Source organism: Sorex fumeus, unplaced genomic scaffold, assembly GCF_029834395.1.
Source record: "Sorex fumeus unplaced genomic scaffold, SorFum_2.1 ptg000006l, whole genome shotgun sequence".
Taxonomy (NCBI): Eukaryota; Metazoa; Chordata; class Mammalia; order Eulipotyphla; family Soricidae; genus Sorex; species Sorex fumeus.
Window position 1 is genome coordinate 46,093,533 of NW_026606063.1, and position 27,854 is coordinate 46,121,386.

At 39.9% G+C, this 27,854-nt stretch overlaps 1 protein-coding gene across 1 annotated transcript; it reads left to right on the forward strand.

Annotated features, from left to right (window-relative positions):
* The first annotated feature begins 1,416 nt into the window (after positions 1-1,416).
* RAB1A (RAB1A, member RAS oncogene family) lies at positions 1,417-26,965 on the forward strand. Its single transcript, XM_056124540.1, has 6 exons — positions 1,417-1,656; positions 16,178-16,250; positions 18,625-18,720; positions 23,138-23,233; positions 24,772-24,903; positions 25,149-26,965. Exons 1-6 carry the CDS (start codon positions 1,634-1,636, stop codon positions 25,344-25,346), a joined length of 618 nt encoding a protein of 205 aa, XP_055980515.1. The 5' UTR covers positions 1,417-1,633; the 3' UTR covers positions 25,347-26,965.
* Positions 26,966-27,854: the final 889 nt, after the last annotated feature.

Below are 27,854 nucleotides of genomic sequence, written 5' to 3' on the forward strand. Positions count from 1 at the left end.
TAAATCTCACAATGGAGATGTTACTGGGCCCATTCGAGAAAATCGATGAACAACGGGAGTTGACAGTTGCCATCCCTGTGTATTTAAAAGGCCAACATGTTGTAAAGTACTCCAGTTTACTTTTGACGGCAATGCCGAGTAAGGCTCATTTGGGAGAGAGGTAATAAATGGCTAGTGATAAGAACTACCTTCTTCCCACATTTTGGTGTCACGGGAATTTAAAGTGATTTTGCAATCAGTCTCGGGAGATAATTTTCTAGGTTCTTAGAACAAGTTGGAAGATAAACTTTGGACAATGTATTATACTATGCCCTTTGTAATTAAATAACCCAAGATAATGTGTTAAAGTTCAGTGGAGATTTTAGTTCAGGAGCTGATTAAAGACCAAGTTTTTTTTTTTGGTTTTTTTTAAATGTCACACCACTATTACTCCCTGTGTTTCCAAGTATTAGAGAGAGAATTTTTCACATTTCTATAGGCTACTCTCTTCCAATCTTGCAGAACGACTCAGAGTTAAACAACTAAAAGTAAGTAACAATTCAACTGAGTAGGCTGGCAGCAGGACAGAGTTCTCTGGGTGGCATCGTGATGGAAATGTGTCAGGAAGACAAGTCTGGTCAGGGCAGGAAAAAGTAGAAAGTCCACTGGTGGTACAGCATTCATTATCTAGGATCCAGGCTGGGGTGATCAGGGAAGGGCTGAAATCAAAGCCTGCAGCCAGGCCAAGGACTGGAACCTGTAGGGCTGGGTGAGCGAGGAAGGGAACTGACACAACAGCTTCACGTCTTCCAGAGGCCCGAAGTTTTCAGCAGCCCGGCCTCCACTCCTCCCTCTTTCGTCCAAGGATCTTCCAGGAAACTCAAGCTTCAAGCGGGTCCAGCCCGCAGAAGAAGGTCCGGAGGCAGGCGCGTCCGTGCGCATCCTGCAGCCCTTCTTTCCTCCCCGCCTCCGCACTCGGATCGACCCTGACAGCGTCCAGTTCTGCCCCCTACTCGGGTCCTAGGCCCCCCAGCACCAGCCGCCGGCACCGCCCTCCGCTCCTCCTTCCTCCCCCTCCCCCACGGGGCGCTGACTCGCGAGGCTGCCACGTCTCACTGATGACGTCACCGGGGCCGTTCGGCTTTAGCCAATCCGCTAGGGGGAGTCCGAGCGAAGTCCTAGCCAGCGAGTCAGCGGGGAGGGGAACCGGGAGAGGCGGAGAGGGGGTGGCGAGAGACTGGGGAATGGGATGGGCGACAACCCCTCAAGTGCGCATGCGCCGTGCGCGCGCGGCTTGGCGGGAAGCCGAGTCCCGGCGGCCCCGCCGCGCCGTCCGTGCCCCGCGCCTACGGCCGCTCGTGACTCTCTTTCCCGGCATGCCTCGCGGTGCGCCCGCCCCCTGGGCTGTGTAAAGGCCCCTTGGTCTAAGGCTTTCCTATTTCCTGGTTCGCCGGCGGCCATTTTGGGTGGAAGCGAGAGCTGAGTGGCGGCGGCTGCTGATTGTGTTCTGAGGGGACGGAGTGGGGGAAGACGTTTGCTCTCCCGGAACAGCCTATCTCATTCCTCCCCTCCGGTTCCCCGTGGCGCGGAGAGTCTAGAAGGCGGCTGCGGCAGCAAGGGCGGCGGTGGCGGCGGCGGCGGCAGCTGCAGTGACATGTCCAGCATGAATCCTGAATAGTGAGTGCAGGGAGCGAGCGCCTCGGTCGGCTGCGGCGGGGGGCCAGCCGGGAGAAGCGTCCAGGGGGCGAGGAGGGCGGCGCGGGGGGTGGGCGTCCGGGCCGCGGCGCGGAGGGCAGGGGTCGGGGGGGCAGGAGAGGCGGACGGCCGCGAGTCGGGCCCCATTGTCTTGCCGGTGGAGGGGAGGCCGGGGGGAGGGGTCGGCCGGGCGAACCGGGGCCCGGACCGGGTCCGGGTGGAGGCCCGGGGCGCGCTGCGGGTGCGGGGGCCCGGCCTCTGAGGGGGTGGGGCGGCGGGGAGACTTGTTTTTCCGGCGCGGGGCGTGTGTCTGGGGGGGGGCGGCCCGGGGCTCGGGGTCTGCGGCCCGTCGGGACCCCGCGGCCGCGCTCGGCGGGAGCTGTCAGACCGAGGCCGGCGCGGTGGAGAGCCGCTTTCCTCGTCAGCCCCGAGCGCGCGGGCGCCCCTCCGCCGTCCTCCCCGGCGGGCTGCGGGGAATCGGGATGCTTTCCGGGCTTGCGTGGGATTGGGGAGGAAAGGAAGGAAGGAGTCGACGGCGAGGAGCGAGTCGGAAAGGCTCCGAAGAAGCGCTCTTGCCGACTGAGTTCTTCCCCCACCCCCCTTCCCTCACCCCGGAGTTCTTGACGAGAAACCCCGGGCTCGGGGGAGCGTGTGGATTTTAGAGGACACGCAAGTCACAGGGTGTCGCACAGGTCAGGGGGAAAAGCGAAGACGGGGGTGGACGGACCGGACGCCTCTGTGACCGCCTCCCCGGGGCGGACGGAGACTCGGGCCGTCCCGCCGCGCGTCGATCGGCGGCGGCGGCGGCGGCGCTTGGGTTACCGACTCGGATGCCTGCAGCTGGGGAATGAGGTTCCCCGAGGTGTCGTGAAAAGTTAATGCATTTCTTTCCCTCTCGCTCACTCGGGAAGTCACCCGAGCAGATAGGGCACGCCCGGTGCGTTTCCTGGGAACTGGCATCCAACGTTCCGGGAATACTTCACCGGGGCGCCCCTGATGGCCCTCCAAGAACCCCTCCAGCAGTGTACGAATAATGTGTAGGCTTCGTGGTGATTTTCTTATTTCAGAAGACTGCCGGGGGGGAGTGGGGGGGGAGAAGATTTTTTTTGTGTTTGTTTGTTTTTAGGCACAAATCAGTGTTTGTCCTAGTAGTGGAGTTCAGCTACTGCCTTGGTCAATTACCGTAAAACGTTTTCCCTAAAAGGTCCATCAGTTTAGCTGACCGTCATGTGTGTGTCACATGGCTCTTGCAACATGCTTTCTGACCTCAAGTTTTGTAATACTGTGGTTTAATGCTGAAATATGCGCCCCCCCCCCCCCCCTTTACTTAACAGGAGCCATAGTATTTTGGTCAAAATTTTAGGTGCTTTAAGAAGTTTAGGCTAGGGTTTGTCTGAGACGACTGTGTTGTTTTGTGGGCAGTTTTTCATTTCTTTAATCCTGGGCTCCAGGGACAAAGTTGATTTTTACATGGTTGGGCAGAGTTGGACTTGAGGGCCCTAATTTAGTGTTTTTTTTTTTTTCTGGTTAGGTACTTGGATTTACACACCTTTTAAGAGGTGTGTGAACCTTCTGTTCAGGAAGTTTCTTGTATTTGCTGTATATACAAATAGCTTTGTAAAAAGATCCTAAAGATTTGTTGAACAGAAAGAAGCTTGACAAATTATTCATCCTCAATTTTTTTCCTGGAAAATAGGTACTAGGAGTCATTATTCCTAGGAAGGTAGTTGTGAGGTTCAAGTGTCAAAGAATTTGGAAAACTATAAGGGCACTATCTACATAGTGTAGATCATTATCATGTAATGCAGGCAGGTAGTGCTGGAATTAGGAATGTGACCAATCCTTTATCCTCAAGAGTTCATAGTGGCATATAGAAAATAGCTGCATATATTTCAGAAAAAGCAGATGAAGCAAATTCTACATATGTGGTATGGGCTGCAGCATCATGATTTCTTTTTTGTTTTGGGGGGTCCACAGCAGGCAATATTCAGGAATTACTTCTGGCTCTGAACTCAGATAAAACTCCCCAGGGTGTTGGGGGACCATTCAGGGTTAGGAGGATCAAATCTGGGTCAGCCCTATGCAAGGCAAGTACCCCACCTGCTATACTGTCTCTCCTGCCCATGCAGCATCATGATTTTGAAAATGTGGTGGATTATGGTGGGTTTAGTTGGATTTAGGAATACTTTATAGAAGGAGACCTGTAAGGAAATTTGTTAGTGATAGATTTGAGAAACAGCAAGGGAGGGAGGTTTTGTCCACCCTGTCGCCCTCCCTCAAGGAGTGGAAGGAGGGACATTGGTTAATAAATTTCAAGAATAATAGTTATTCAGTAAATACAGTGCCAGGCCAACCTCTCTTTTGAGGACCAATTAATAATGACCTCAACAGAATCAAAAGCAGAAGTCTGTGGTGGGGCCATGGGTGCTGGGGATCAGATTCAGGGCCTCTGCATGCCGGTCCTCCATCACTGAGCTTTGTAACTGGCCCAGAAAATCATTTTTATATCTTTTTGTCTTCAACTATGCCAGTTGTCTGGTCTACTGTTATTACGTTTTAGACTGAATCTAGTAAATTAAATAGGTGTTTAGGAAAACCTTTGGAAAACCATTAGTGAAAATTACTTGTCTTGAGAGTATGTGATTGGATTTTTTTAGGGAAGTCACAACAGCTACCAGCAGCAGATTTTTAGTGGTCTGACTTAAGCAGTTTCTTTTTTGCATGTAATGAAGTTTGTTACCATCATAAAACTAAATAGGAAAGTTGGAAGGAAAAAAAGAGGAACATTCTTACTGTAGCACTCTAATACAAGACTTTAGTGCTAAGTTCTAATCTTTAAAATCCTATTTTTCTTAAAATTTAATGGGTGAGTGCCTTTCCTGATTCTAAGATGTCTTGAATATCTAACATTTATTCCAGGTACATTATACATGTGTAGACATTATAATACATTTGTACTGTATACTAGCTAATGTTTATAAATTAACCTAATAAATTTTTCTTGTTTTATCATCTGATTTATATCGTTTTTTTCGAAACTAAAAATTTCACATTGCTGCTGAATTTGATCATGAAAATAAGTTCTTGCAAAAGGGGAAAAATAGTTCTCAAAGAAGAAACAGAAATTTAGGTTTAAATTGGTTTAAGATTACTTAGCCTTATTACTGCTTTTACTTTATGATTCACATGTTGTAAGTTTATTTTTGGCTGTTTTGAGAGAAATGACCATCTTGGGTCATCTTTATGCTAAAAATTAATTGTTTCAAGTACAAGCTAAAGCAAAAAAGCAATTGTAAAAGCATAGAATCTGAACTATGGAAAAAGTAGATGGGAAGGATAAGAGCTCTTTTTTCCTGGAGCATTTTGATTTTCTGAACTAGGTGGTGTGGCAGGCAGTGATTATTTCCATACGCTGGTTAAATACTTAGCATTATCTTCATACCAGAAGCATTTTCATAATCCATTGGTTTCTAGAGGATTTTTAACATAAGAATTATTTATAAGAAACGTGTTAATAAAGTATGTGTGAGTATCACTAATATACAGTTTACCATAGTAGGAGGAACTTTAGTTTCTACTTGGAACAATTGTAGTTCTTTAATGCAGAAAAAATTATAAAAGACTTTTTTTTAAATAAAAATACACTTGAATAATAATTTGAGATCATTGGCTGAAAATTTAATGCAGTCTTTCACATTTTCCTCTTTTGCATTAGTAAACTCAGATAACACTTGACAATTTTGCCAGTAGTATGCCATGGATGAAAAGTTTTGTTTTTAAGTTTCTGGGCCATGCTTGGCTGTGCTCTGTAATCACTCCTGGCAGTGCTGGGGGACTATGCCATGCTGGGACCCAAAGGATTGGGTGGGAGGGATTATTATTTTACTTAGGCGCTGTGATATATGAAACTTTCTGAGGGTCACACGTGCTTAGGGCTTACTCATGGCTATGTGCTCAGGGATATTCCTGATGGATCTTGGAGGACCATTTGTTGTGCTGGCGTTTGAACCCAGATCAGCTACATGCAAGGCAAATCCTACCTGCTGTGCTGTGGGTGTGAACCATGATTTATAAAACTTTGAGCCACTCTGAGTTCTGTCTCTGAACCTAACTAACACCCTGTCAGCTTCCCTCTACCAGTGACCAAAGGTTCCTTTCCTCAGCCTTATCATTTGGCTTAAGGATTTGAATAAAAAAATAAGTGAATCATTTCTGTTATCTGGCAGACAAATAACTATATCATTCCACATAATTTCGAATTTTATAAGAAAAGCAGAAATCAGTTAAAATTGTCTTTTTATTGATTGCCTTGATGACTTTTTGGTCGTGTTAGTGGATAGTAATTTGAGAATTTCAGAAACATTTAGGGAGAAATATAGTAAGTTTTCATGACCCAGAACTTTCATTTCTTTTGTGGTGCTCGCATTTGAACTCTTTACAGGTCATGTATGTCATCTTCCTTTGACCCGTAATGTCTATAGAGAATCATTGTATGTAATTCTTTGGGAAATGTTAGTTTCCAGTAACTAGGTAGCTACAAAATAAATCATTCTTGCAGTATCATTCATTTTAAAAAATCGAAATTTCGCATTTAAAAATTTGCTGTTTTCATTATCAGTTAAAAGGAGGGATGTTTATACCTTCCTACCTCTGACAACAAATAAAGCTCTATAAAAATTTGTTTTTTGAGGGGGAGATCTGGAACATTAGTACAGCGGTAATGCTCTTGCCTTGCATGAGGTTCATCCCTCATATCTCATGGTTTCCTGGGCATTGAAAGGAGGGATTCCTGAGCACTGAGCACACCCTGGAGTAATCACTGGGTGTGGCCCCCCACCTCATCCAGTTTTTTTTTTTCAAATGCTGTAAAAGAGAATTCTTTGTGAGTAATCGTATTTATTGGACATTTTAATCCAGTAAATAAAAATAAAATAAATCCAATAAATAAAAATAAATCCAATAAAAAAGTTGGGGTGGCTACTTCCTGTTCAGTACTGGGTTGGAGTGGGTGGGTACTGCTTGCATCCAGTGTCTAGGATCGAATTTGTAGTTTCAGCATGCAAAACATGTGCTGTAGCTCTTTGAATATCTTCCTGGCCCCATCTCCCCCAATTCCTTCCCCAATTTTGGGGTCAAGTTTAGTAATTTCTCTGTGCTAACATTTTGAGTTAAGCTCATATTCTAGTAGCAATCAATCATTTAATTGTTTTTCTCTCCTTGGTCATTTTTGATGTTACCCATGCTATTTATAGTTTCGATAGTTTTATTTTTGATAATTAAGAATAGTTAGCTTTCTTCTATTTGTTTTTATATTAATGTTTTCTATTGTCTTATATTTGGGGTTAAATAATTTGGTTTTTTTTCTTCCATTCCTAGCTGTTCTCAAGGCTTACTCTGGTTCTGCTTTCAGGAATCACTCCTGATTAGCTCACACCAACTAGGGATCAGACTCATGTACAAAGCAAGCTTGGCTCTTAATAACACACTTTTAAGTTTCTGAGATTTTTAAAGGATTTGCTAAAATTTGTGTTTCAAGACAAAAATTAGAAAGTGAATGTGAGACACTGTGGCTTGAGGTATTTTAGATGTGTTGCTTATTAAGTTTTTATTACTCCTGTGAACTTGTTTTAAAAATTCAAATAGTTTTTTTTTTTTAATTTTAGTAAGAGATTTAGGCAAAATGGCCACTTTTTTTTTCCTTAGAGGGAAAGGGGAGTGGTCAAGAGTGTTTCCAGTCTTTTCCAGTAGAAGGTGGGGCTGGGATTGTTGCTTTGATATCTGGAAAAGAATTTAGTGGGGGGAAAACCTTGGCTTTTCTTTGGAACCACCCATTGAATGTTTCAGATAATGAAAGGGCAACACTGGAATGCTATTTGGGGGAAAATGTAGAAACTGTAAGGAGCTAGAGAAGAAATGTTTGTTAACTCAGAGCATGGTAACAGGGTCTAGAAGAAATTGGAAATAAATTTTCTGATATTTTTGTGATTGATTGATAGAACACTGCTTTATTCTGAGGATATATTGTGATGAGTAGCAGTATTTTGTACTGTTTCGTGCCCATGATTCATGATTCATAATTCTGACTAGTAATGTTACATGTGCCTGTTTTTGTTCTCAGGAGGCGCCACTTATTAGAAGTGTAATTTTTAGTAATACCTGCTTTCATTTATTTATTTTTGTATTTTGGGCATACTTGGATGTGTTCAGGGGTGACTCTTGGAATTATTGCGGGGGGGGGGGGACCATGTGCATTGCTGGACATCAAACCCAGGTCGGCTGCATGCAAGTCACACAAATGCCTTGCCCTTCATACAGTTTCTTCAGGCCCAATAAGATCTTCTAAATGACTTTTAAATCAGTTTGTGTGCTAGCATATGGATCGGGTCTTCTCACAGGGCACTTTGTGCAATCTGTCAAGCTGGTGAGCTTCACAAATGGAATTGAATTATTAAATTTTTCCAAGAATTGTGATGGGTTTAATTTGTTTCCCTTTGTATTAAACTTTTAAGTACAATTTTTTGTTCATTTCACTTTGCCTGTAGACATTTTCAGTAACTTGATGTAGGACAGGTTTTCTTAACCCAGTTAATAGTTTTATACCCCAGGAGCATTTAATTAACCCCACAGACAAGTTATGCGCATGCAGATTTATAACATTTTGTGTAAAGTTTTAAGTGGTTAACATTTACAAACCTCTAAGAAAGCCTGATTTAAGAAATTGAAAACAGAAAAAATTGTTTTCTACCACTGTTGATAGGAATTCTGGGAATGACAGTTTTAAATCTGATATCCTGAACTGATGTGTTTAAAGATTTGAGATGTGTTTGGACTGATTTTATTTTGATCATAGAGTCTTTGCTTTTTTCTCTTTTCAGAAACTGGTTAGTGGGCCAGAGAGGTAGTACATCAGGTAGGGTGCTTGCTGTGCACATGGCACACCTGTGTTTGATCCCTGGCATCCCATATTGTCACTGAGCACTGCTGAGTGTAGGCAACCTCCCCCCACCCGCTGCCTGCCTTTGTCCCCTTCCCCTCAAAAAAAAGAAAGGTGGTTACCTTTCTTAGTTGTCAGAAAAACAGTTTTATGGTTAAGTTGCTTTGCATTGCATGAGCCTGACCCTGTTTGTTTTTGCTTTTTGGGTCACACCCAGTGTTGCTGGGGGGAGGTGCTACTCCTTACTCTGCACTCAGGAATTTCTCCTGGCAGTGCTCAGGGGACCATATGGGATGCCAGGGATTGAACCCAGTAAGCTGTGTGCAGGGCAAACACCTTACCCACTGTACTATTGCTCCAGGCTGAAATGGTTTTTGATCTCCACCTGGAGTTGCCCCTGAACATCCCTGGGGATTTTCCTACCACTACCAAAAAAGTCTTACCTTTCTGTTTCTCTTTACTTTGCTAGTATAGGAAGTGTTCCTAAGAGTCTTTAAAAACAGGCACAATGAATTCACAGAATGTCTTCATATTAAGAACTATGGTAGGGACATATATGATCTCTTTAGTACCTTAAAATCCATTTGGATTATAGTTAAGATGAATGCCCAGGGAAATGTAATTTATCCTTAAGTAGATTAGATGGAATTTATTAAAAACAATTGAATAGCTAGATTTTTGAAAGGATACTTGAAACATCTGTGGAATGTACACTATGGGTAGTTGTTTAGTTCTTTTTGCGGGGACGTGGGGGATGGGGGGACATGAGGAAGGGATTGAACTGGGTCTGTTGCATGCAGGGCAAATGTCTTTAACCACTGTATTCTTTCTCTGGCCCTATTTTCTGATTATTAATCTGAGTATATAAAATACATCACTGGAAGAATGTGGAATAATAAAATATTTGGAGTTATAAGTTTTAGATTTATTTTTGTTTTGGCTTTTGGGCTATACTCAGTGGTGCTCAGGGCTTAGTCCTGGCTCTGTACTCAGGGATCACTCCTGGTGTGGCTTGGGGACCAGATGGAGTGCCACAGATCAAACCTGGGTTGGCCACATACAAGGCAAGTGCCCCTCTCTCTCCAGCCCCGAGTTCTGGGTTTAAAGTTTATATTGCTACTTAAACTGCACATACCACCTCTGCTTTGCTGATGACATCGTTCTAATAACACCAAACATTAGCCAAGCGGCACAAATGCTGGCCGACTTCGACCGTGAGTGTGGAAAGGTCGTACTACAGCTGAATCTCACAAAGACAATGTTTATGAGAAATAGTCTCGTTCCTGACATTCTATTTGCTCTCAATGGGACGAACATCTCCAAATGCAATAGTTATATGTACCTAGGTCGAGAAGTCAACATGATGAATGACCTGGCAACTGAGTTGCGCAGGAGGACGAGAGCAGCTGGGAACACCTTCAAGAGCATTGAAGAAATAGCTAAGAGGACAAAGAACTCCGACTCTGGGCACATCTCCTGGATTCTACTGTTCTTCCTGCATTAGAGACCTGCCTTAGAGACCTGGGCCCTACAAAAGCAGGATGAGAATGCTATTCAGGTCTCCCAAAGAGGAATTGAAAGAGCTATGCTTGGAGTATCACGTTTCACTCAAATGAGAGAAAGAATCTGGAGTTCTGACCTCTGTCAATGGTCAAGAATCAGGGATGCTGTCTTGTTTGCCAAGGTATCGAAAAACAGATGGGCTGGACATGTAATGAGATTTGGAGATGACCGCTGGACTAGAGCCATTACCAACTGGATTCCACAGGATGTCAAAAGACCGTGTGGCCACCCACCTACAAGATGACCAGACTTCTTCGTCAAGACCCTGAACGATTGGTTTGAGGCTCTTTGTGTTCCTAGAATGAACAGACGCCATTGGGCTACACTAGCACGTGACAGGGACTAATGGAGACGTTACTGGTGCCCACTCGAGCAAATCGATGATTAACAGGATGACAAGTGATCAAGTGAAACTGCACACAGACCTTTTTTGCCTGCTGAACATTTTTATTTATATATACTAAGATCAGTAATACTCCACTTGAATCTTGAGTAAACTATATAACGCTATGCAGATACTAGTTGACATGCATGTTGTAGTAAGAAAAGTTAGATGACATGTAAATGGCAGGTAGTATTTTTTTTTTTTGGAAAAGGGGACTCATTTAGTGGTGCTCAGGTCCTACTTCTGACTCTTATGTATGGGTCATTCCTGCTGGGGCTCAGGAACCATATGTGGTACTAGAGATTGAATCTGCATCACACATGTGCAAGGCAAGAAAGTGCCTTACCTACTGTACTCCTTCCAGCACCTCCAGGTAGTAGTTTTGACATTAAAATTTTTGTCACATGTAATCACTTTTATTTCTGTTCTCTATTAAATATTTTTAATATCAGTTTTTCATTTTCCACTGAATATATATGAACGTATATACAGAAACCCTTTTTTGGTCATAATTTTGCTCCAAGTTAAGGTTTTTGTTTTAAATTTTCAATTATGAAACAAAACTATAGATGCATACCAAAATAAGAAAATGACTCACTCAGATAAGTAACCAATAGAATAGTAGCACTTTAGCACTGTCCTCCCATTGTTCATCGATTTGCTCAAGTGGGCACCAGTAACGTCTCCATTGTGAGACTTGTTACTGTTTTGGACATAGCGAATGTGTCACGGGTAGCTTGCCAGGCTTTGCCGTGCGGGCGGGATATTCTTGGTAGCTTGCCAGGCTCTCTGAGAGAGAAGTAGGAATCAAACCTGGCTCGGCTGCGTACAAGGCCAATGCCCTACCGGCTGTGCTATCTCTCCAGCCCAATAGAACAGTATTTTCACAAATTAAACCTTGTGACCTACTAGTGCAAAGGATATGTAGATAAGGGATTCCTGATATCAATTGTTAATAGAAAATTTAGTTGTGTTTGATTTAGCTGGAGAGGGATAGATTGCTGAGGATTTCTTCAGAACCCTGGTTCTAGTCTTGGGATGATGGGGTTAACAAAAACAAGTTGACCTTCAATCATCAATCAGAAGCTTTCTTTATATACAAGACTTTCCTAAATTCTGTGAAGAAATAGTATTCCTGGTTTTACAGTTGAAGGAAACAGTGAAAGAAAAGTTAAACAGCATGCATAGGGATGGAATTAGAATTTTAACCCTTGTACCTGTGTTTCGGTCATGGTAAGGTATTTCTAGTTTACTATTAGTGTTAACTTCCAGGAATTTAAATTTTAAGTCACTAAATAAGGCCACTAACATTTTTTTGTGGTTACTTAAAAAAATTTATGTATTTATTTTTAATTTTTATTTATTTGTGCTTTTTGGGTTACACCTGGTGATGCACAGGGGTTGCTCCTGGCTCTGCACTCAAGGTAAACACCCTTCCAGCTGTGCTGTTGCTCCAGCCCCTGTATTTATTTTTTAAATCTTAAGCGTTGTAAATTATAGGCTATGACTGGACCTTTTGACTTTAGGCTTGAGATCAAATTAAGTTTTTCTAGACCTGAGGTTAAATTACTATATCTTCGAGCCAAGGAAATATCACAGGTTTAGCCACATCCTGGTTTGATCCCTGATATAACATGCTCACTGGACGTGACCCTAGGGCCCCAATCCCCTTGTAAGAAGCAGTAAAAAGAATTTCGGTTCAGTTTTTGTATTTTGATTGGCTATCCTTAAATATTTATTTGGAAGTCATGGATTTTATTTTGTTTTGGTTTGGGATCACACCTGGTGAAGCTCTGGGCTTATTCCTGGCTCTGCACTCAGGTTTAACTGCTGGCAGTACTGCTTGTAACCTTGAACCTCTCTACTTGGAAATCATTTGTATTATGACAAGTACACTGGGCAAAATTTCAAGTTTGAATCGGTGAGAGAACCCTCCTATAAAAAGTTTTTCTCTTCTTGCATCTATAGAGAAAAATCAGTGTACTGGAGTGCAGGATTACATGAATCTGTTTTGAATCCCCATACCTCCTAGAGTTCCCTGAGCACCACAAGGGGTCACTTAAGAACCCTAACCCTCAACAACAAAAGGTAGTGTAGGGCAGGAAAATAGCCCAAAGGGCTAGAGTCCATTCTGTCACCTAGAGGCTTTAGGTTCTTCTATGCCCAGCACCACGTGGTCCCTTGTACATCTGTCACCAGATCATCTTCAGCTAATGCTCAGTTAACCCTAGAGCATTGTTAGGTTTGGCCCTACAACCACACGCTTTTTTTTTGGACGGAGTGTTAATTTTGAAATTTAAATTTACAAAAGAGTAAAATTAGTAAGAGAATTCTTGTATCACTTCACACATAATTTTCCCCAAAATCTTATCATCTTACTTGGCATATTTATAGAAACTTTTCTTTTCTATACTCTTAGGAATCAATTATTACCTTCTACACTTAAGAGAAGGGAAGATTTTAGTACAGTGGAGAGGGTGCATGCCTTACATACAACTGACCAGTTTGATCCCCTGTATCCCTTATGGTCCTCTGAGCACTGCCAGGATTAATTCCTGAGTGCAGAGCCAGGACTAAGCCTTGAGCATTGCCATGTATGACCCAAAAAACTGAGAGAGACAGGGGTGGGGGGCAGGGGGAAGGCAGTGGGAGGAGAGAGGGAGAGAGGGAGGCAGAAGGAGAGAGGATAGAGATTAAGTTAATATCTTCCTAAGGCAGTCTTTCCCAAACTGGGCACTCCCCAAAACTACCCCCTTTCCAACTCAGAGCCATGGATGAATTCTGATTGTAGCCTCTGTAACAGTTGGAGGGTATTTGTTTATTCCTGGCTATGACTTACAGTCACAGAAATATTTCAGAGCAGTTTCAAATACCCGATCCTTGAACACTGGTATGTTAATAGTTTAGAAGTATGCTACTGTGCTAGGTAATTCTAAATGAAACAAAGCAAGTAACATAGTATTGATCATACAGGTAAGACACAAATAGTCTCAGAAGTTAATTTAAAGTGGATCAAAGGCCTCTATTCTATGGATCAGAGTTCATAAATAGACTAGTTAAATGCTTAAACTGAATCTCAAAGATCTATCTGTTCAGTGATATAATTGGCTACATCAAAATTTGTGCATTGCAAAAGAAAAGAGCTAAAAATAAGCATGCTGCTGAACGGAAGATACCGCACACAGTATTTTAAAGGACTAATGTCCAAGATATGTAAAGCTCTTACAGAAGGTCACTAACAAAGAAACCAATAACCCCTTCAAAAAGTGGAATGATTCCCAATTGTGCTACAAATTATTCTGTGGGTTCAAGGATTTCACAGGCAATCTTTTAAAAACTTACTCTTTTAGTTATTGTTTTACTTTTTTTGGCGGGAGGTATGCTGGGGGCTATTAGCCACATCCCTAGTCCTTAACCATCATTTATTGGGTTTGTTTTTGAGCCACATGCAGTGGCGTTCAGGAGTTACTCCTGACTCTGTCCTCATGAATTACTTTTGGTGGTGGTTGATGTTGGGGCGTCATAATTGTACACGGGATGGAACCTGAGTCGGCAGCACACAGACAAATACCTTTTCTTGTTCCCTGTGGGCTGCTGCTGGGAGTGATTCCTAAGTGCAGAACCAGGAATAACCCCTGAGCATTGCCAGGTGTGGCCCCAAAACAACAAAAAAGCTTTACACATTGGTCACACCTCACTTTTGGTAAAAGATTTTGGCATAAAATCCATGACAATTATGTGGTGAAATATGGTACTCTGGTAATTTGACAAAACCCCAAATAGTTTTTTTATGCTTTCGATTTTTGGACTATACATGGTGCTCAGGTGCTATTCCTGGCTTTGTGCTCAGGAGTAACCTGTGGCAGTGCTCAGGACTGTATGTGGTGGTTAGGATCAAACCATGTCAGTGGCCTACAAGGCAGGCTCCTTAACCTTTTTTTGTACCATCTGTCAGGGCCAGATGTTTTAAGTTGTGAGTATTCTATTACCCATTTTTGTTTTGTTTTGGTTATATATATTGGGTGTTGTGAGGCTATTCCATAGTCAGGACCTCAGCATGTGAAGTATGTTCTTCAGCCCTTTTAGCTGCTCTAGCTTTCTTGTAACCTAATACTAAACATCCATAGATTTTTTTTAAAGTCCCTTATTTAAAAATGATATAGTATTTGCATAGAGTCCATACACATTTCAGATCAACTCAAGTGTTTATACTTCCAGTACATTATAAATACAACGTAAGTTATACTATCATATTGTTTAGGGAATGTAAGAGAAAAGGAGCTCTAAAAATCTAGTGCATAGCCTTCACAAGCCTACATAGCATGTATTTTCAATTCATATTACATTGTTATCAGTGAATATGGAACCCACCTCAGTAGGTTCCACATTCACTTGTGTAAAAAACTTAAGTTTATGAATAAACAAAGGTAATCACTTAAAGTTTTACCTTATTTACATGTAATTATTATAATCTAGGTTAAAATTAGAGATCTGTTTGATTACCTTAGGGTAGCATTTTTTCAAAAGCAAGACATAAACTTGAAAATCAGGTATATTTTTCTAAAAATCTGTAACTTTGGGTTTTTTTTTTTTTCATTTTGAAAATGGCTTAAAAGAATGTTGTAGAACCAGTCAGAAGGGGGATGGATCATGTGAGATTCCTTTGGAGACTGGGTTTTTGAATCTCACATGCTTCAGTTTGTGAAGGAATACTTAGGAATGGATGGATTTTTAATTTGGCCTGGCACTGGCAAATATCCATAAAGAGCCTAGTCTTCTATGTTTTCTAAAGAGGGCTTTACTGCAAGTTCAGAATGTTCATATAATTTTGCATTTGCAAAACAACTGGATTTTTGCTGCATCTCTAGTTTACAGTACATATTCTATGCATTATGTGCTTTCAGAAAATAAGTGATTGTATTTTATTTCTGGGTGGTACTGGGGTTCCAACCCAGGCCTTCACACACATAGAAAAATTAATTTTTTAAAAGTTTTTACTTGGAGGATTACTATGAAATGATGATTTTAAGGAGCTGGGGAGAGAGTATAGGGTAGGGTTGCCTTGCATATATATATATATATATATATATATATATATATATATATATAGCCTTGCATATAGCCAGCCAGCTTCAGTTCCCAGCACTCCATAAGTGCAGAGCCAGGAATAATAAGGTCTAAGCACTGCTGGGTGTGGCCCAAAATAATAATAGTTTGATCTTGGTACTTAAAGGAGAGATTTGTTTCACTGGGAAGAACAATAGAAACTTAACTCCCCAAATTCTGATAATGCATAGTAGGGTTTATCTACCCTCTTTCAGCCTTTCTGAGATACTTACATTTTTTTTCTTTCCTTGGAAGTGTAAATTCACTAATCTCAGACATCATGGATGGAATTGCCTAACTTTCTTTTACATGATTCAGTCATTCTAATGATTCATCAAAAGGGTTTGTTGTTGGTTGCAGATTTGGTTTCTATTAAGTCATAACATGAGCTTTTCAGAAACTGAAATACTCCTTTGGTGAATGAATATTCTTGGCTATGTTTTTATTGTCATGAACTATAGTGCAATATATGTTTCATTGATGTGTTTTGTTTTTTTTTTTTGCTTTTTTTGCAGTGATTATTTATTCAAGTTACTTCTGATTGGTGATTCTGGTGTTGGAAAGTCTTGCCTCCTTCTTAGGTTTGCAGTAAGTTGAAATTTATAGAAATTAATGCTGTATGTTTTCTAGGAAAATAAAATTTAGACCTTTTGTTTCAGAAAGAATTATTTTTTTTCCAGAATTTGAATGTTTAAAGCATCTGTATATACATCCCCAGTTATATCTTGAACTCTTAAGTAGATTAAAATGTTATTGCTTTTCTAATAAATTAAGCAAAATACAATTATTGTCAGACGGTCTTGGTAAAGGTAAAAATGGTAATTAATTCCTACATACATAATGAGATAAAAGGAAAAATAATTGGCCTGCTTTGAAGGTGACTTGATGGAATAACTTTTCTAATAAAAATTTACGAGAATTTTTTTTAAAAAGCAGAGCATATTTTCCTTTTCACTGTGGAGATGATTCATTCTCACAGTATGGACCAGAGATCCCCGGCTTTTCAAGAACTACAAGGGGTTCAGGAAATTGAGACTGTTACCCACTAAGACAAAAGACATTTGCTTCTTTTTATGGTGCTGACATTTGCTGTGATGCAAAAGTAATGGTGGGTAAAACCTCTGATGTATTAGTATATATCAGGGTAGTGCTACACTCCAAACTGCACTTATTGTTAATGCTATTTATATCCTTGCACTAGCAAGAGTTTTCCCTTTTCTGAAACAGTAAAAATTACCTTTTTCTTTTCGTTCTTTTTTTTTAAATAATCTTTTAGAGTTTTATTATAGTTATTTAATTGCACCATTTAGATCTCCCTACTTGTTCTTAGGGCCCAGGGCCCACACCCTGATAGTACAGACCAGTTAGTGTTGGGCCCTAGTGATTATACCGCTGTGTTGGTGGGACTGCCTCGCTCTCACCTTGCCCCCACTGCTGGTGTAGGCCACTTCTGTGCTTTGAGTGTCCAGGGCATCTGCTTCAGCACTTTGAATTATCTTCCAGACCCCTTAAGTATTCTTTTTTAAATTTTGTGTGAAGAAGGCTGGTGATAGGGTCCAGTGATAGAATGGCAACTGCCTTATATGCTCGAGACCCTGGACTCCATCCTCAGTACCATGGCAGCTTGCGCTGATAGTGCACAGTGATACTCCCCTGGTTGGGGCTACATCTGGCAGTACTTATATGTGGGGTCACTGGGGATTGAACCTGGTGCTGCAGTATGCAAAGCACACCCTAGCCCATTGAGCTATTTCCTTGGCCCTTAGCATTGAGCCCATCTTTACTGGCAGAACTTCCGAGGTGGTGCTTTGTTTGCTAGGATAAGACTGTACTGATTGTCTGATCTTTCCATTCAAACTTCTGTTCACAAATGTTTTCACTTAGAGCTTTAGGACCATGGAGAAAGCTCATATGGCTAGAATGGAATGCTTTGCAGGTAGGATACCTAGTTTTGATCCCCTATACCATCGGGAGCAACCCCAGGGCACCACTGGGTGTTTTACTCCATCTGGCACCCCCCACACCCCTTTGTTTCTATTCTGAATGGAATGTTGTAATGCATACTGAAAAGAACAGGTGGAACTTTTAAGTTTAATGTTGTGTTACATTTTGTTCATACAGAAACTTGTATATCTCTGTTTATAGAAGCAATTTTTGTTTTCCTGGATAAACAGAATGTAGTGTATTTATACAATTTACTGTTTAAGTACTGATGAGCATGGATAGCCTTTATAAAATTATAAACTGAAAGAAGCTTGACAACAAAAGGCTGCATAAAAAGTTACGGTATTCTTTTGATTTTGGGCTACACCTAGTGACGCTCAGGGCTTATTGCTGGCTTTGCACTCAAATTATTCTTGATGGTGCTAGGGGACCATATGGAATGCTGTGGATCGAACCTACATTGATCATGTGCATGTACTGTAGCTCTAGCCCCAGTTACGATACTTTTTTAATGAAATTTACTGAATAGGCAAATTCATAGAGACAGTAGATAAGTAATTCTGGGGTCTGAGGAAATTGGGAGAGACTGCTATTGGATGCAGGGTTTCCTTTGGTTTGATGAAATAGACTAAATAGTAGAGGTGAATTTTACGTTAGGTGAATTTTATTTCAACTAAAGTATTTTCCTAAAATATAATCCATGAGAGTGATATGATCGTTGCTTTGTGGTGAATATATTTGGTTGGAAGAGAAGAGGAAGCAAGAATTGATTAGCAGTTACGAAATTTTTTTTTTGGTAGCCCCAATACTTTGCACATTTAAGAAAAATTCCACAGATTTACATCTCCAGCCTCCAAAACATTGGAAGTATAAAACCTTTTCCTAGGTGATATACTGGAGTGGGATAGAATGTTGTTCTTCACATGTCATGCCTTTATAAATTTTGGCAACTTTGTAGATAAAAATAAACATTTCTTCTGTTAAACATTAATTATAATTCAACTATTTTTTCCTCCAGGATGATACTTACACAGAAAGCTACATCAGCACAATTGGTGTGGATTTCAAAATAAGAACTATAGAGTTAGATGGGAAAACAATCAAGCTTCAAATAGTAAGTAAAATTTTGTAACTAGAAAATTTATTTGGAAATTATTTTGGTAAACTTAGAATTCATTCTTTTTAAAATACCTACAACTTAAATGTGAAGTACCCTAATCGTGCATCTATGAATGATGGAATTGTTTAGATTGAAAAGGATTTATCTGAGTGCCTTGTCAAAAATAAGTCTAATTTTCTTGTACTTTTACCAATGGGGTCTAAGTTTACTTACTCTTATCATCAGAGTGTATTTGACATTTTTGGTTGTATTTTACTGTGAATACTGTATTATTGAGAAATTTTAGAAAGATCCTTTATATGTGATGTAGTTGAAGAGTAGTTCTTATGTATTAGTCTGTACAATTCTTTTTTTTTTCTTTTGGGTCACACCCAGCAATGCACAGGGGATACTCCTGGCTCTACACTCAGGAATTACTCCTGGCGGTGCTCAGGGGACCATATGGGATGCTGGGAATTGAACCCGGGTCAGCGGCGTGCAAGGCAAATGCCCTACCCGCTGTGCTATCACTCCAGCCCCTAGTCTGTACATTTCTTTAGAAACAGAATCTTGTTGGAAAGTAACTTAGATTTTCTAACATGTTTGTTTTGTAGATCATAAAATGTACGGTGAGAGTTTTATTAACTTGCTTATAGTTACTAGTAGAATCAAGTGACCCATGGTGTTCTTTCTTCAATATTTTGTGTTCCCGAGTTATTCTAGCCCTCCCATATTACCTAACTTTATATTTCCAATCCTTAATTTAAAAATAGGCAATTGCTCAAAAGGAGAGATGGGGGGGGAGAGAGAGAGAGAGAGAGAGAGAGAGAGAGAGAGAGAGAGAGAGAAACAGACAGACACAGGCAGGCAGGCAGACAGAGAAGCAGGCTGGAGAGGAGTGAAAGGTGGGGAGTGATGGGAAGGAACCTGGGGACTTTGGTGCTGGGAAATGTACATTGATGGAGGGATAGGTGTTGGAATACTGTTTGACTATAATGAACAGTGATTCAATAAAAAAAATTAATTAAAGAAAAAAATAGGCCATCATAGGGCAGTTGGTACAATTTAACCAGTGTGGAACTATCTTTGATCTGTAAAAATATTCTGGGCATATTTTATTTTATTTATTTATTTTTGGCTTTTGGGTCACATCCAACAATGCACAGGAGTTACTCCTATCTTTGCGGCGGTGCTCAGAGGACCATATGGGATGCTGGGAATCGAACCCAGGTCGGCTACGTGCAAGGCAAATGCCCTAGCCACTGTACTACTGCTCCAGCCCCTCTGGACATATTTTTTTTTTTTCTGGGCATATTTTAAAGTTGGCTATTGGAATACAGGGTAACATAGAAAACAAGTGACTTTTTCTTTTTTATCTTGAAACTGATGGCACACTGAATTGGAAGGAATTTTAATTTACAAGTTTTTACTTAGAAGTTTTGAATCTTGTTTGTGTGTTGGAACCACTTGGTGGTGCTCAGTTCTATTCCTAGCTCTGTGTGCCCAGGAGTAATCCCAGGCAATAAATGCCCAGAGTTGGGAATCAAACCCCAGTCCACTGCTACCAAGGCAAGTGCCTTAGCTTCTGTACTGTTGATATAACATGCATAGGTGAATAGATTTTAAAAAATTGCTTCCCTTAATAAAGTAGAAAAAAGGTTTTTTGCTTGATTTTGAACCACACATTGCAGTGCTTTGGGATGACTCCTGGTTCTGTGCTTATGAGTTACTCCTGGTGTTCAAGAACCATATGGATGCCGGGGATTAGACCTGGGTGGGCCATATGCAAGGCAGGCACCTTAACCTCTGTACTATCTCTTCAGTCCGTTTCAGCTTTCCTTGTTCAGTATCCCATCTGTGTCTTTATTAGACTTGGAGATTAGAAAACATTTAGCAAGTTAGAGGAAGGGCCAGTCCTATACCATGGAACTTTTTGTGATCACTCATTCATGAAGCATTTATGGAAATTCTCAAATTACACCAGGAACTCACATCAACTCAGGGATACAAAATGAAACATCCCCACAGGAGATTGAGTTTTAGTGGATGAGACAATACTGTGAAATCAATTACAGTGGGATTATTATGGATAAGGAGTTTCCCAAGTGTCAAGGAGACATCGTAAATTTTACTTGTTAAAAGCTATAGCTATAATTCTTTGTTAATGTGCATCGAGGAACTCTTGTTGTCTCTGTATAGAGTCTGGTGGGCAGAGAAGGGAAGTATTTTATTGAGCAACATCTATAATTAGACACTGTGGTAGGCATTTTACAGACACTAGAAGTTCATTTAAACTCCCTAAACAATTCTGTAAAATGAGCGGTGTCTAGGATTCACAGATTTTAAAAAAGCTGTTAGGTGATTGACTTTCCCATGAATATAGATTTGCAGTTTTGTCAGGCTGGCTTGATCCCAAAGCTCAAGCTTCTCCAAAGATATCCTGCAAGATTTTGCTCTCTAATCTTCCAAGATCTGTCTGGTACTTTAGAAGGAAAGGTAATGAAGCTGTAGTGACTTGTCCTTAGTTTTAGATTAGTCACTGTTAACATTTTACCTTAACTGAATAAGTTAATCACACACATTATGGAATTCTACTTCACAAATAATTTAAAGGCCAGGGATCTGGCACAGCATTGTAAAGTTCATGCCTCACCTGTGTGATATTCTGGATTTGATCCCCAGCACTTTGAAAAACAAAAACCTCAACATAACAAATTTGACACTAAAGTCGTGTACTGCCTGTATTCAGGTATCTCCCTCATTGCAATTTAGTTTTTATCAGCTCTTTTGGAGGTTGGATCTTAAGCAAAGGAAGTGATATTAAGCAAAGAAAGTGATTTTTTTTGCATGTTTGTGTGCGTGTGTTGGGGAGGGAGATAAGAGGGAGGAGGAATGCCTGTCATGTGTATTGATGTCAGTTTAGTTAGGCTATTTTAACATTACAGTTCCCTTCCTCTAAAGTGATTGTAGCTTATTATCTATTTATTTTAGTCAAATTATTTTTTTCCCCCACAGTAATTCTTAAATAAACATTTAAAATTCTCCATTAATCAGTAAGTTACCTTGTTGGGCCAGAGTGATAGTACACTGGATATGGTGTTTGCTCTGCAAAGCGGCTGGCCATGATTTGATCCCCAGCATCCCATTAGATCTCCTGAGCTCTGCCAGGCGTGCCCCTAAGTGCAAATCCAGGATTAAGTCCCAAGCAACTCCAGTTGTGACCCCAAAACAAAAACAAAAGATTTATCTTTTATCTGTTAGTGGGGTAAGTAGGTTTTCTAATTACATAAAAACTTTTAAGATCATTATCTAGAACATGCAGGACTGTGCTATTGGTCAACATGGCCGACCCGAGTTCGATTCCTCCGCCCTCTCGGAGAGCCCGGCAAGCTACCGAGAATATCTTGCCTGCACGGCAAAGTCTGGCAAGCTCCCCGTGACGTATTCGATATGCCAAACACAGTAACAACAAAGTCTCTAATGAAGACGTTTATTGGGCCCACTCGAGAAAAATCGATGAACAACGGGAGGATAGTGATAGTGCTATCTAGAAGCAGTTTTAACAAAATTCTCATCACCAAGAATGTAATTCTGACAGTTGAGTTTTCCTTTGATAATTTTAGCGATTTTTTTTAAAAAAATGCAAGCATTTATTTTCAGTCTAAATTGTTGAAATATGGTAAGGTGCTTTTAAAATGGTTCAGGTACTATTTGGTAGTTATCTGGATTAAGTTGTTTCATTGCTTTCCATGATGGTAAAATGTACTTGCAAGCGATTCTGTCTTTGTGGGTATGTATTGTGTTAAAGAAATTGGGTTCATAGCTTTTTTTTTTTTTTATCAAGTCAACTTACTCTGTATTCATTTTTAAGCCTTGCACAATGCTAACGGCTGTAGGTAATATGACAAGTATAATACAGTTCCTCATTCCAGAGAACATGAATTTTAGTTTAATTACCATAAGCTAAATTGTAGTCAGTACCTTCTTTTCACAATAGCACAGTGGGTAAGGTGTTTGCCTTGCACTTGGCCGACATAACCAACCCGGGTTCAATTCCTCCACCCCTCTCGGAGAGTCAGGCAAGCTACTGAGAGTATCTCGCCCGCACGACAAAGCCTGGCAAGCTACCTGTGACGTATTCAGTGTGCCAAAAACAGTAACAACAAGTCTCACAATTTGTTGTGAGATGTTACTGGTGCCCATTCGAGCAAATCGATGAACAACAGGAGGGCAGTGCTACAGTGCTACCTTCTTTTCTGAACATGCATTTTGGCCATTATCAATGCAGTTTAGTAGTATGAACATTTAGTGCTAATGTTTCCATTTCAAAGCCTCATAATATGACTATATGTAAACTAAACTCTTCTCCCTCCTCTTTGCCATTTCCTAACTCTGATGGAATTGTTTGGATTTCTTGATTGTTTTTTAATAGTGGGACACAGCAGGCCAAGAAAGATTTCGAACAATCACCTCCAGTTATTACAGAGGAGCCCATGGCATCATAGTTGTGTATGATGTGACAGATCAGGTAAGTTTCAGGGGGAAATCGTGTTATGGGGCAAAGTAGGGAATACTTGTTATAGAGAAGTTACTGTTTGTCAAAGATGATGTTCATTTACTTTATATAGAAATATTTTTTATATAGCAGAAATTTCTGTCCCTCTCCAATAAGTGTATAACACTAAAACATTTTAAAGCATTAATCTTTCAAAAACAGGTGCATTATTATCTTTCATCCTTCATTTGAATGGATTGATCAACTAAAACTGTCTTATTTGCCTTTGGTAAACAGAACATTTAGTAATCAGTTTTACATTTGCTTTCAAGAGACTGGTTATATTTATCATAAACTAAAGTAATCATTTGTCCAGGGTTTATAAGGAACTCTTGGTTAGTACTGTGTTTGTGTTCTTGGTGTTAATTATTCACAGGAATTTGCCTGGTAATTAACCTATCAAAGTTGCCAAAAGCAGAATGGGGGTGGGGGCTTCTCTGCCTGTGGAGGATGTGGGTCAGGACACATATAATGACATTGTAATAAAATAGCAAATAGCTGAAGTCGTGATGTGCTTTTGCAAGAAGGTATGGGGATGCAGAGACAGAGTGTATAATTTGTCTTTTTTTTTTTTTATCAGAAACTGTCCCTTTTGGTCAGAAAGAAAATTTCAGGCTCCCTTTTTTCCTATCAAAAAGAAAAGATAAACTTCGAAAATTTGAATTTCTCACGTAGCAAATGTAATGTCAGGTCAATTGTAAAGTTACTGATTTAGTACTTAAATAGAATCAAACTTAGATTGTCAATAGAAGTGCTGGAAAAGTACTAACAATTGGAATGGGGAAAATGCTAAACTCAACTTACAATGGAATATTTAAAAGTCAAATGTTTTTCCCCAAAACAGGGACTTCGAAACTTGTTTATAGATCCATTTGTTGTTCAGATGCCAGGGGTCTAATCCAGGGCCACTGGATTAAATCCTGGGCCCATAAACAAAATTTTTATTAAACTTTAAAACCATTTTTGCATATTCTAGAACTACTGGATTTGCGTAAGAGCTGTAGTTTAATATTGAGCTACGTTTCCCTCTCTGATAATGTATTTTCATCCTTAAGCCTTGCAAATTTTAATTTTTAATTCATTTAGGTATCTAAAGTCTTTAATTTTGAGGATGCTCTATGCTTATATTTAGCGATCCTTCTTGTGATATTTAACAGTTTCATACTAGGGTCCTGTGATGTAGTCCTGCTTATGGATTCACTAGGGCCAATCTCTGTGGTGCTTGGGGGCCTCCAGTGTTGCACCTTGTGGTGTGTGGCATGTGATGCTACGGTAGCACTTGAGGCATGTGTACATAAGGCTTGCATCTTAACTCCTAAGCCATCGCCCTGGCACCTATATATAGCAGTTTTAATCTATCATCAGTTTACTTCTTTCCCAGCACTACTGTTACAACCTATTTTGTAGCTAGAGTTGCTTCACTAAGTCAAAAAAGCATTTGTTAATCACTTGCTTTATTAGACCAGTTGTGTTCAGAACCATGTTATAATTTTTTTAAAATACCTTTTCAGGAATCCTTCAATAACGTTAAACAGTGGCTGCAGGAGATAGATCGTTATGCCAGTGAAAATGTCAACAAGTTGTTGGTAGGGAACAAATGTGATCTGACCACAAAGAAAGTTGTAGACTACACAACAGCAAAGGTAGGTCTTCAAGTTTGACTTTCAAGTTGTTTGATTTGAATTACTCATGGCTATGACCAATACAGCAATCATAGCCACTTTAGCTTTGGAAATACGTGCACTGAATAGAATTTCTGACAGTGACATTTCATGTAGCCAGGCATGCTCAGATTTGAGGACTTAACCCTTCCTCACTTTCTATTTAGATGATAAAAACGCACTAAATAAAAAATATTATTGTTAATTGTTCCTTATTATTTTCTTAGGAATTTGCTGATTCCCTTGGAATTCCATTTTTGGAAACCAGTGCTAAGAACGCAACGAATGTAGAACAGTCTTTCATGACAATGGCAGCTGAGATTAAAAAGAGAATGGGTCCTGGAGCGACAGCTGGTGGTGCGGAGAAGTCCAATGTTAAAATTCAGAGCACTCCGGTCAAACAGTCAGGTGGAGGTTGCTGCTAAAACTTGCCTCCGTCCTTTTCTCACAGCAATGAATTTGCAATCTGAACCCAAGTGAAAAAAACAAAATTGCCTGAATTGTACTGTATGTAGCTGCACTACAACAGATTCTTACCGTCTCCACAAAGGTCAGAGATTGTAAATGGTCAATACTGACTTTTTTTTTTATTCCCTTGACTCAAGACAGCTAACTTCATTTTCAGAACTGTTTTAAACCTTTGTGTGCTGGTTTATAAAATAATGTGTGTAATCCTTGTTGCTTTCCTGATACCAGACTGTTTCCCGTGGTTGGTTAGAATATATTTTGTTTTGATGTTTATATTGGCATGTTTAGATGTCAGGTTTAGTCTTCTGAAGATGAAGTTCAGCCATTTTGTATCAAACAGCACAACCGGTGTCTGTCACTTTCCATGCATAAAGTTTAGTGAGATGTTATATGTAAGATCTGATTTTGCTAGTTCTTCCTTGTAGAGTTATAAATGGAAAGATTACACTATCTGATTAATAGTTTCTTCATACCTGCATATAATTTGTGGCGGCAGAATATTGTAATTTGTTGCACACTATGTAACAAAACAACTGAAAGATATGTTTAATAAATATTGTACTTATTGGAAGTAATATCAAATTGTATGGTGATAAGTATTGTTTCAATTCTAATTCTTATGGTTAAAGGGAAATAGAACCTTGCATTATATCAAAACAGCCTCTTGTGTGTGCAACCAGGGCATATAGACTATCTTATATCTTAGAGCAGTATCTAATATGCTTTCCAGATAATACCCAATAAATGACTTAGGGAGGCTTATGTGTTCTGAGATTTAGCCAGACTTAGTGGTTCAGGGAGATTAAATTTTATGGGAAACAAGTGTAGAATATATGCTATCTAGCCTATTAGTACCTTGATCCTTCTTTAAAGCTATTTGAAATGGCTTCATTTTGTTAATTCATCTGTGGTAGAGGTGGAAAACAGCACAGCTTTTTTTCCCCTAATTGGCAAATGATCAGACTGCTGTGTTGATGCTGTTTTTAATCCATGCTCTGAGTCAGTTGTCAACTGTGTTTGGAGGAGACTTAAAACATTGAAGTAGAGAGTGAGAAATTTATTGTGATTGCCCTAACTTTAGAAATTATATCCATACTGAAAACATGAATGCTGGGTAGAAATAAACGAAAGAAATATATTTATTTCAGTGGAATTTTGCACATGTGAAAATTTTGTTAAATAGGACCTTAAAAGATTCTAGGGTTTTGAGGGAAACAAATCCTTTGCTGACACTGGCATTTTAAAGTGACAGAAATCAAGGGTTGTTTCTTAGGCTGGGAGTGGGAGGTTGGGGTTGGGGCTGAAGTGAGGTAGCAGCAGCCAAAATATTATTTTAGACCTGGCATGTGGCTATTGACAACAGAGTTAGGTTTCTTCTTTAATTCAATGATAAAAATTTAAACTAAAACAAGCCAAAAATTAATAGGTTCCTTTATTTTCACTAAACAGGCAATTGAAATACATGGTACAAAAATAAGTGGTAAGATTATTGTAAAACGAAATGGACAGAATATTCAAATTACATTTTCCATCTATGAGAATTTCACAATAAAATCATAGTTTACTTTGTATTATAGACGTGCTTGTTGGATCTATTTATCCTTTTATAAGGCAGCTGAAAAATTCCTGAAGTTAACAGTGGGTATTTGGGTTAAGATCTTTTTTTAATACTTCAAATAGGTTTATTTTTTGCCTTATCAATACAATACAATGGGGGGGGAGGGAAGAGTTCAGAAACAATTTTCGACATATATCAACTGATACAAATGTTAGTGTAATGCCATGCACTTTTAAGCAGCTTTACTCAAACTTGGGTGTTATAGCAAAAAGTTACATAAATGTAAGGTTAAGTGTATTTACATACTTAATTTTGAAAGTTCGATTCTTTTCTCCATGAGTCAATAGTCTGAGTCTTAAGCAAGACACTTCAGCATGCTGCACTATTAGCTTTTATGAAATGCCAACAAATTCCGTTTTGAAAAACATTTCTAACTCCAAATACAAATATTTCAAGCCAGTGGTTAAAACAGTTTAATAAAATCTAATCCTCCCAAAAGAATATTTCATTTTTTTCTTTACAAAGGGTAGTACTGATTTTTGTGTTTTAATTATAATTGGTGGCCATAAATTAACTTGAACAAATGAAGTCTTATAAACTTAAGCAGTGACAAGCTCTAGGAAAATCCTGCAGAATGATAGCCATCACTGAGTGAAATTTTCTTTATGCAACAAACCCTTTATGTTCCCATTTAAATTTCAAAACTGCCCTGTATTGGCTGAGAGCTGGGAGCTTAGAGCAGCAGCCAGATGTGAACACTGCCAATCCAGCTTTTAGTACTGTCTTTTCCCTGTGGAGTTTGGTTCTGTCCATTTAAAGAAGTACTATGGATTTCACTACAGGTAAATGGGGATTTCTTAACCATGGTTGTCAGTGCCCAACCAAGATATTTGACTCAACCTGGCCA

Excerpts from the sequence above, each read along its gene's own strand:
- RAB1A (XM_056124540.1), top strand. The coding sequence starts at position 1,634 with ATGTCCAGCATGAATCCTGAATA. Across the intron at positions 16,251-18,624 it reads GCCTCCTTCTTAGGTTTGCA|GATGATACTTACACAGAAAG; the intron begins GTAAGTTGAAAT and ends TTTTTCCTCCAG. Across the intron at positions 18,721-23,137 it reads AAACAATCAAGCTTCAAATA|TGGGACACAGCAGGCCAAGA; the intron begins GTAAGTAAAATT and ends GTTTTTTAATAG.